The 9,849-nt window shown below is 40.0% G+C and overlaps 1 protein-coding gene across 2 annotated transcripts; it reads left to right on the forward strand.

Moving 5' to 3' along the window:
- stmn4l (stathmin-like 4, like) lies at positions 1 to 9,849 on the forward strand. Of its 2 annotated transcripts, XM_036593794.1 has the most exons (7): positions 1 to 108; positions 2,229 to 2,294; positions 2,393 to 2,491; positions 3,350 to 3,555; positions 4,698 to 4,889; positions 7,594 to 7,611; positions 9,323 to 9,849. In XM_036593794.1, exons 2-7 carry the CDS (start codon positions 2,282 to 2,284, stop codon positions 9,329 to 9,331), a joined length of 537 nt encoding a protein of 178 aa, XP_036449687.1. In that variant the 5' UTR covers positions 1 to 108; positions 2,229 to 2,281; the 3' UTR covers positions 9,332 to 9,849. The 2 variants fall into 2 exon arrangements, with proteins under 2 accessions (XP_036449687.1, XP_036449686.1); XM_036593793.1 differs by lacking the exon at positions 9,323 to 9,849 and having other exon boundaries at positions 7,594 to 9,249.

A 9,849-nucleotide genomic window follows, 5' to 3' on the forward strand; every position in this document is an offset into this window, starting at 1 on the left:
AGGGAGGTGATGTCATGCAGTAGAGCTGTAAAGCTGGTGCTGAAGCTGCGCGGCACAAACGGCCAAACAGCAGCGCACAGCGAGGAGAGCGAACATCGGACAGCTCAGGTGAGGAATGACAACAGAGCACGCACACTTAATGTAAATATCACTGCATGCACATGCATTCACGTCTTGCATGTCTGTTTTATGATTTATCATTGTTATTATTCTCAGCATAAGCAATAAAACCTGCATGTACTTCTATTAAAATGTATTTTGTTGATTCTTTTCAGCTGTTTAATAAGCATGCAAAGCTGCAGGGCAGGTCATCTGAGCTCTTACAGTGGATAAAGAGAGAGAGAGACAGGGGCTCCAGCTTTAGTTCGAGTCTCTCTGTCAGTTTTCAGGTTGTGCTTTATGGAACTGAGGTGATTTGGCAGCTGGAGGTTTGTTTTGTGGTGCAGGAGCTGCTGAGTGAAGGCTGGACAGTTTCAGGAGAGAATTATTAGTGATGTTCAGATTCACTGTAATGTGTCATAGCAAAGCTGTAAGAATTGGTTTAGAGTGGAAAGAGTTTTGCAGAAAACAAAAAGTGCATTTTAGAGTTGAGCTGCAGGTCCAGTGGTGCAGAGAAGGGCAGGCTGGTCCGAGACAACTGACCCCAGAACAGCAGCACAGATGAAAGCGGCAAAGCGAGGAAGAGAAGTGCAGGAAAAGTAAAAGAAAACTAGGAGAAAACGTGGAGTTCTGCAGCAATTCAGCAGCTGTTTTATACTTATTTATTTATTTACATTTTCTGGTGAAAGCAGCCGACTTTTTCAGCTAATATGTGTTATTAATTAACATGCTGCACTAATAAAATAGACACAGTTAAGATGAATAACATCCTCCACCTCCTGCACAAACAGGCCTACGCTGATAAGGGCTGATCACGAATAAGAGTAACGAGGAGGCACAGAGAGAGAGAGAGAGAGAGAGAGAGAGAGAGAGAGAGAGAGAGAGAGAGAGAAGTAACAAGAAAATATAAAAGATAAAAAAAGAACACGAGAGAGAGGGAAGAGGAGGAAACAGAAGAAGAGAAAAAGAAAAAAGACCGGGAAGAGACAGGAGTAGATATAAGAGAAAGAAAGAGTGGGAGAAAGAGAGGGAGGGAGGGAGGGAGAAACAGAGAAAGAACAAGAAAGTGTAGGTAGGGGAGAGAGAGAGAAAGAGAGGGAGTGAAGGAGAAAGAGAGAAAGAAAGGAAAAAGAAAAGGGAGAGAGAGCAAGAGAGTGTAGGAAAGAGAAAGAGTGGGAGAGAAGAGAAAGAAGCGAGAGAGTGGGAGAGAAAAGAGAGGGAGAGAGTGGGAGAGAGAGATAGAGAACGAGTGACAGAGAGAGAGAGAGAGATAGAGAGAGAGAGAGAGAGAGAGAGAGAGAGAGAGAGAGAGAGTTTGGGTGAGTAATAAACGATTTATATTAAATGATCATATCAGACTGACTAATTAGCCACATTAACAGTGTGTGTGCAGGTGCTGCTGTATTATTACTTATTTCCTGATTAGAAATGACTGTGTTGAGGTTTTGGTGGTTAGTTGACTGTATTATTTGTATTTATTCTAATATTAGTGCTTTTCCAAGTAAATAAATGCTCACTGCTCAGATAAGCAGCTCTTTAGATCTCATTTTCCTCACGTTTGCACCGCACTGTCCTCAGTGGAACATGAAGAATTCAGCTATTCTCTGTATAACTATTATAGTTCTGTATCTTATTTGTGTTTCTGAGTTAAACTGCAGGTTCTGGATAAAGGAGCACTGTTTTGTTTTCTATCTGCATGTGAATGCTTTCAAACAGCAGCAGTTCTATAAAAAGAGGGCTCTTCAAGGGTGTTTAGTAAAGGGATTGGTTCTGTTTAGAACCATGAGCTCTATATAGAACCACTTGCAAGCATAAATGGTTCTTTGCTTGGTGTAATCAGCCTTCAGATTGATGGAGAATGTGTTGTATAAGGTCCTATATAGAACCTTTTTGACTAAAGGGTTTCTTCTATTGTTATGATGTCAAGCTTATAACAACAGTAGAACCCTTTCTGGTGCTATATAGAACCACATAGAGCACATCATGGTTCTTAACCAAACCATTGCCTTTGCTGAAGAACCCTTGAGGCACCATCCTTTTTAAGACCGTAGTTCACCGTTCAGATCCAGTGGGGAGTCGATGCACCATGGTTGGTTTCTGATGACATCATCTTTTCACTTCTCCCTCAGGATCAGTGAAGAGCTCGTCAAAGTCTGCAGTCGAGGCCAGAACACAAGCAGAAATGACTCTCGCAGGTACGTCAGTGAGTGAGTGACGTGAATCTGATTAAAACAGAGCTCACGGAATCAGTATATTCAGCTAAAACCTGCGGCCTACTTCTGCTCTCCTACAGCGTACAGAGAGAAGATGAGAGAGCTCCCCCTGGTGTCCCTCTTCTGCTCCTGCATCCTACCAGAGCCTAAAGAGAAACCCACCAAAAACACACCACAAGGTATGTTTACCCCCACCACCTTCATAGCCCTGCCATACTTAACTGAGTTAATATATAGCAGCACTTCTATAGTGATGTTATATATACATTAATAGGTCATATTGTACTGTACCATTTGTAGTATAGTCATTTTTACAGTGCTGTTGTATTTAAATTAATAGGTTATATTGTGCTGTATCATATGCAGTATAGTCACTTTAATAGTGCTGTTATATGTTGGTGCAGGATTGCACTAATTTGTAATCTGCGGACTACAATTTGTTCTTTTATTTTGATAATTATATTTAGTCATTAGTATGTTACTGTATGTAAATATTATTATATATTATATATTACTTATATGTATGTTAATATATGTTACTCACTACATGTATCATTTGGATTCATTTTTGTTTATTCTATTTATGTCATTTCTATCTCAGTTAAAGCCTTCACTTTCTTTTCCAAGCCCATGATTTGTACTTGATGATATGTCAGTTTATTAGAAACACCACGCTTGCATTTTTACTGACTGGCCACTTTACTGGAAACAGCAACCTTGCATTTTTACTGACTGGCCACTTTATTAGAAACACCACGCTTGCATTTTTACTGACTGGCCACTTTACTGGAAACAGCAACCTTGCATTTTTACTGACTGGCCACTTTATTAGAAACACATACATTGTACTTCCACTAACTGACCACTTTATTAGAAACACCAGCCTTGTACTTCCACTTACTGGCCACTTTATTAGAAACACCTACCTGGTGCTTCTACCCATGGTCTACTTTATGAGCTCCAACTACCTTGTAGGTGAACTTTCTCACATCTTCATTTTAACCCATTTATTTTTTCTGTGCTGGTCACCTGTGCAGGTGTGGTGGACCTGAACTTGTGCATCATTAAAGACATGGAGGTGATAGAGCTGAATAAGCGTGCATCCGGCCAGGCCTTCGAGGTCATCCTCAGACCTCCATCGTTCGACGGCCAGCGCGAGTTCCACCCCACCATTCCTCCTCGCCGGGACCCCTCACTGGAGGAGATCCAGAAGAAACTGGACGCGGCGGAAGAACGGAGAAAGGTGAGGCAGGAGCTAAAAGACTCCACCTGGAAAATCTCTCTTTTGCATATATATCATTCACTACCACTCTACTGTCCGGAGGATGGGTTCCCCTTCTCAGACTTGGTTCCTCTCAGTTGTTCTTAGGGGCTTGTATACTCTCGTCAGTGCTCATTGGGGGTCTACGCCTGCACTCCTGTGAAATAGTGATGTAGAAGCAGTAAATCCAACTGAACTGAACTGAATGACACTGAATAATTAAGAAAAACTGCACAAGTCAGCTACAACACTGTTTAAAAGTTTGGACTCACTTGTCATTATTATCTGCTGTTATTTTATTAAATAACAACTTACACAGTGTAGACTCACATATTAAAAGGTACGATTCATTTAATAATTTAAGCTTTTCAGGAAGACCAAGGACAAATTATATACAGTAATTGCCTCTTTATAGTAATTCCTTGGTAAGTTCTTAAACCTAGGCAATCAGGGTGTTTATTAGAAAATCATTGTTGTTGTTAAATTTATTAGAACGTCTTGCTTGATGGTCCAAAGCTAATAGAATAATAGAATGTCACAAAGCAACGACTGGATAGAATCACTTTATACACTATAAACATACATGCAAAAGTATCTGCCTGTAGAATTTGACATTTCCACCAGACAAAATGACCTGGAAATAGACAGAACAGTACTGTAATATTCTTACCACAATCAAAAAATGACAAATATTAGATATACTGACTGGATTTAAGATGTTTCACTTGCCGAAATATGCACTGCACATGAACCTGCAATTAAATTGGTTTAATATTATAAAAAACAGTGGCGCCAAACTTTTAACAGTAGTGTAATTATGATCCACAAAATCAGAAAGACAATTTTCTGACGGAGAAAGCCATTCAATAAAATTACGCTGCATGCTGCTACTGTTTTTAGGCATGCTAATGTACTTAAATCTATGTTTATAGATAGCAGGGCATCATACAGTGTCAGAAACCACATAATTGTTTAGATGTCAGATTAAACAGCAGGTCTTTTGGGGATTGGAAACCTCAGATTAGGTTAGGATGGAGGAGGTGGTTAGCTGTTAGCAATGCTGAGAGCCTTCTTATCTCAGAGATAAGATTTCTTATACACTCCTCTCTGTGCTCTGATAACAGTGCCAGGAAGCGGAGCTGCTGAAGCACCTGGCCGAGAAGAGGGAACACGAGCGTGAGGTCGCTCAGAAAGCCATAGACGAGCAAAACAACTTCATCAAGATGGCCAAAGAGAAGCTGGAGCAGAGGATGGAGATCAACAAGGAGAACAGGGAAGCTCACATCGCCGCCATGCTCGAGCGTCTTCAGGAGAAGGTGAGTTCTAGTCTTTCTGTTCTTCTAACATGATAAACAGACACCAACACACATCCATTCAAAAGAAATGCTGCACTATAACATGCTAGCATGGCTAACATTTAGCAAAGTCTAGCAGAAACTAGTTCGCTTGGACCACATCTGTATGCTAACAGGGTTTTCTTTCATTATTGAAGCAATACCCAGATACCAAGCATACATCGATCAGGCATAACATTATGACCACCTCCTTGTTTCTATGCTCATCGTCCATTTTATCAGCTCCACTTACTATATAGGTGCACTTTGTAGTTCTACAGTTACAGACTGTAGTCCATCTGTTTCTCTGATACTTTGTTAGCCCCCTTTTACCCTGTTCTTCAGTGGTCAGGACCCCCCCTGAGGTGTTTGAAAACTCCAGCAGCACTGCTGTGTCTGATCCACTCAGCGCCTCACACACCAACACACCACCACCACGCCAGTGTTACTGCAGTGCTGAGAATGATCCACTACCCAAATAGTACCTGCTCTGTGAGGGTCCATGGGGGTCCTGACCACTGAAGAACAGGGTAAAAGGGGGCTAAAAAGTATGCAGAGAAACAGATGGACTACAGTCTGTAACTGTAGAACTACAAAGTGCACCTATATAGTAAGTGGAGCTGATAAAATGGACAATGAGTGTAGAAACAAGGAGGTGGTCAGACTGTTACGCCTGATGTATATCTGCCCACTGCTGGCTTGATAAGGACGGCAACCCTGGTGACTATTTGCCACTGCTGGTCCACCCTGAGACCACCCAGATTACTGTCCTGCATACAAGATCTAACTAGTTTTTAATCTCCTCAAACAGATTTTAAATGCTCAGAGGCTTTTATTTTGGAAAATACTTTAAGACAAATATTACAGAGGAAAAAAAATGATTAGGCCCAATTTAAAATAGGTTTGCTGCAATTGTTGTGCTAAATTAAATATATTTACTAATTTACTAACTAATTTACAAAGAAAGAAATGAAAAAAGAAGTAAATTGGACTGTGAGTATAAAAAAGCGATAAAAAGTGGCGTTTTGTCTAATGACCACCAGCATGCCGCCTCAAAAAGCCAGTGGGCCGCCAGCTTTGCCATCAGAGGGTGGTCCGTGATCCTCTTGCTATCTGGGAAACAATTACAAACACACACTTTTCACAGTTTACACAATTTCACTCTTCCCCCAAATGTGTTCAGTCACTCCAGACATGTTTACTGCCAGACCTTTAAATGTTGCTTCTGTAGTTTTAGCTCTGCTACAAGGCTAATGTAGCTAACAAGCAATAGAAGACTGGACAAAATTCAGGCTGCTACTGTTTTTGGCTATGCTAATGTACTTTAGTCCATGTTTATAGATAACAGTGAGTCATACAGAGTCAGAAACCACACAATCAAGATTACTGAACAAGGTTTGATGATCTAGGAATGTAGTTAGCATCATGCTAATTGGTAAATTGGTATAATGTTGCATTTAACTTAGCCAGGAAGTGAAAAGTCGGAACCTGGAATTAAGTTACCCATACAAACTCTGTGCATCCGACAGCGATAAAAACATGAAAGCAAGTATCGTTAGCAACAAGCAGGCTAATGTTAGCGATATGAGTGATAGCGTTTAATGCTAACTCCATTATGAATGTTATAGTTTAACCAATACCGTGTCTGTAAGTTGGCAAATCTCATTTAAAAGTAATTTAAAACTCATTTAAACAATTTCTGCTCGACTTTCTGAGCAGAAATTCCCATTAGAGCGAAGTTTTCTTTGAGTTATTCCTAGTTGGAGTTGGGAAACAAGCTTCAGTCATATGCAGGCTTTATTAGCTACATTAGCCTCATAGCAAAGCTTAGGGAGGGTTTTGAACAGCCGACACTTCGGGAAAGGGGTAAATTGTGTAAATTGGATTTTTAGCCAAACTACAGAAGTGAAATTAGCTTACATGTTGTCTATATGTCTAATATTTCTCATTTTGAGATTGTTGTAACCCTGTTATAAGATTATTTCACTTATTTACAGATATTTCTTACTTGTTTTAGTGATTTTATTAAATGAAACTATCTCACTATATCAGCAGATAATCCTGCATATTGTTAGAAATATGCTTGCAGCCAGCCTATACATTATCCACCAATATCGTGAAATAATTCCACTTATATAAGTGGAAATAAGAAAGAAATAAGTGAAATAATCTTATAATACACTCTCAGAAATAAAGGTACTAAACTTCCCCTCTTGTCACTGGAGTGGAACCCTCAAGGCTCCATCTCAGTACCTTTAGTCAGGGAACATAACTGAACCATAACCCACTGAAATGATATGTTCTAAGCTGTACTGACTCCACACACCCCGTCTCGTCTCCAGGCTTTTATTTTACTGTTCTGTTTAAAACATTCGGTTATGAAAAGGTACAAATACAAACTTTTCACCTGGAGAAACTTATTTAAGGTTCACAATCAGACCTTAAAACCACTGTTGGAGCTTTGAGGGAACATTTACACTGTTTGTACTGTGATGAATGAAAAACGTACCTTTCTTTCTAACAGTGAAGGATTACAACCATCTCAAAATGAGAAATATTAGACAAATAGACAAGATTTAAGCTAATCTCACCATTTTTCGCAGTGTACTCATTTTGGTCTGAGATATTTGTTTAATGCAGCCTATTTAACCTGGTCTTTGTTGTATTTTCTCTCTCTGTCTTGCAGGACAAGCACGCTGAGGAGGTGAGGAAAAATAAGGAGCAGATGGAGCTGGACTGGCAGTAGAGTGGCGCAGGACAGAGCTTGTGTTGTCATTTTATTACATGGAGAACATGCCACAAATTCAGGCCCACCGGGTCTCTGTTCCAATGTAAAAATGGCAAACGGTGTCTGTGGAAGAGGAAGTGCGGTTCTGCAGCGTTGGCTTCACCGCCCTCCATAGTGAACTACACTTGTGATTCGGACGTAAAAAACTGCTGGGGCTTCACTTTGACATTTTCAGGCACCAGAAAGACCCCAGAAATAATGGATTATCATGATAGCAGGCGAAAGAGCCCCGTTTTTATTTGAGGTTCAGTGAAAAAAGCACATTTATTAACCAGAATAGTTTAGACGCCCATTAAACTCCACTCGTAGCTTGTAGTCGTGAGCAGCTTTGCATGTTTTGACGGAGAGGCAAACGAAGCTGGACTGGACTTGATGTGACGTGTATTTGTGATTTGTGAAGACTGTGGCCTTAGATGTTTGTGTACCCCTGTTCTGTGTATTGATCTGATGGGTGCTGTGAGCTTTTGTGTATCTGTGTTTTTGTTTTCGCCACTCTGCTGCTTTAGAGGATGTACAATGTATGCTGTGTATAACTTTAAAGGAATTCTTCAGCCTTTTTCAACCTAATCCCTGCCCTTATTACCTGTAGTGTACATTTGATTTTAACACATGTCTCTGTGCTTAGAAAAGAGAAGAAAACCTGTCGGATTAATATAAACCTATGATAGAAAAGCCAATGGGCAGTAAATTTGTGAATTAACATTTGAAATATGTGAATATTTAGCATCTATTTAAAACTCCAGCTGTCCTGCTTTAGCCGTACAGATGTGATGCGACAGAGTTAATTTCTTATCAAAGTGGTTCTGTGCAATTTCCCAACAGTGGGGCAGCACTGTAAAAAAGTAGTTCCACTTATTTTCCCTTTGGACTATGCTCTTAAAATAGACTACAAATTCCTCCCTCTGGGAAACTAATCCCACCTCTAAAAGGACCATTTACTGATTTACAGCTTGATTTACAAACAGCTTTGGCTAAAGAATTAATTAAATGTTTATAGACTCAATTCAACAACTGCCCATTGACTTCCATTCCAAAGCAAATTCTGAGTCAGCACATTTCAAAATTATGGTTTGTGGGAATCGACTATATGCTACACTATTAAAAAAGATGGTCCTTGAAGGGCTCTTTAGTGAGCGTTCTTTACATGGTCAAATGGTTCTTCAGACGGTTCTTCAGATGAAGAACATGTTGTATATGATTCTACATAACACCAAAAAAGGGATGTCAAGCTTGTAACAATACAATATTCTATATAGAACCAAATACAATACGTTCCTCCTCAATCTGAAGAAACATTTCACCATGCAAAGAAACTTTCAAGAATGCAGATGGTTTTTTGAGTGTTCATGGTTCTATATAAGACCATTATCTTTACTAAAGAACCCTTGAAGAACCATCTTCTTCATTTTAAGAGTGTACAGGAGCAGCTGATAGAGATTATGTTGAAAAAAAATGCTAAAGTTTTCCTTTAAATTGACATATTCCCAACATGTGATGGTCATTTTAATGCTTGCATGCTACGACTATAACCGATAAAGTGTATGAAAATCAGTTCAGCTGTGTGGACGTGTGCTTTCTGTTCCTGCCAATAATCTCAGTGTAATCTCTGACCTCTCTTATGTTCCAGGTGCCATGAGGTGCTCTCCACAAACATGCTGAAAATTTGGGAGACCATTCATCCAAAGGGACTGACTGTAGAGCTGAGAGCTTATTAGCTTCGAACACATGAGATTACGATACAGAAACGACACCGTGACGTTGTGCTATCATTGTGAATGGCTGTCGTCCAGCCAGACGGAAAGGGAGACTGACTGGTCAGTCTGTTGCAGAAACATCATTGACTTTTAATCAGAGGAGCCAACAGTGCCAAATCTGAGCGTGTTTGGGCCTGTATGAGTGCGTACGAGTGTCTTTTGGACTTTTCCATGTGATGTGCGTATCACCCATAAGCGCAGCCGACGTGTTCTCACTGCTGTCGAGGATTTATTTTGTTAAAAAAGCGGAACCTCGAAAAAGAAAAGAAAAAAAAAAGCCTTCTTGTTGCTGTAAATACAGTCAATCGCCTTCATGATCAGCTGGTATCTGATTTCACTGCTGTACAGAAATTGTAATATATTTTAGATGCAATGGGCATTAAAGGACTGCTGTGTGGGA

This window comes from Colossoma macropomum, unplaced genomic scaffold (assembly GCF_904425465.1).
Source record: "Colossoma macropomum unplaced genomic scaffold, Colossoma_macropomum, whole genome shotgun sequence".
NCBI lineage: Eukaryota > Metazoa > Chordata > Actinopteri > Characiformes > Serrasalmidae > Colossoma > Colossoma macropomum.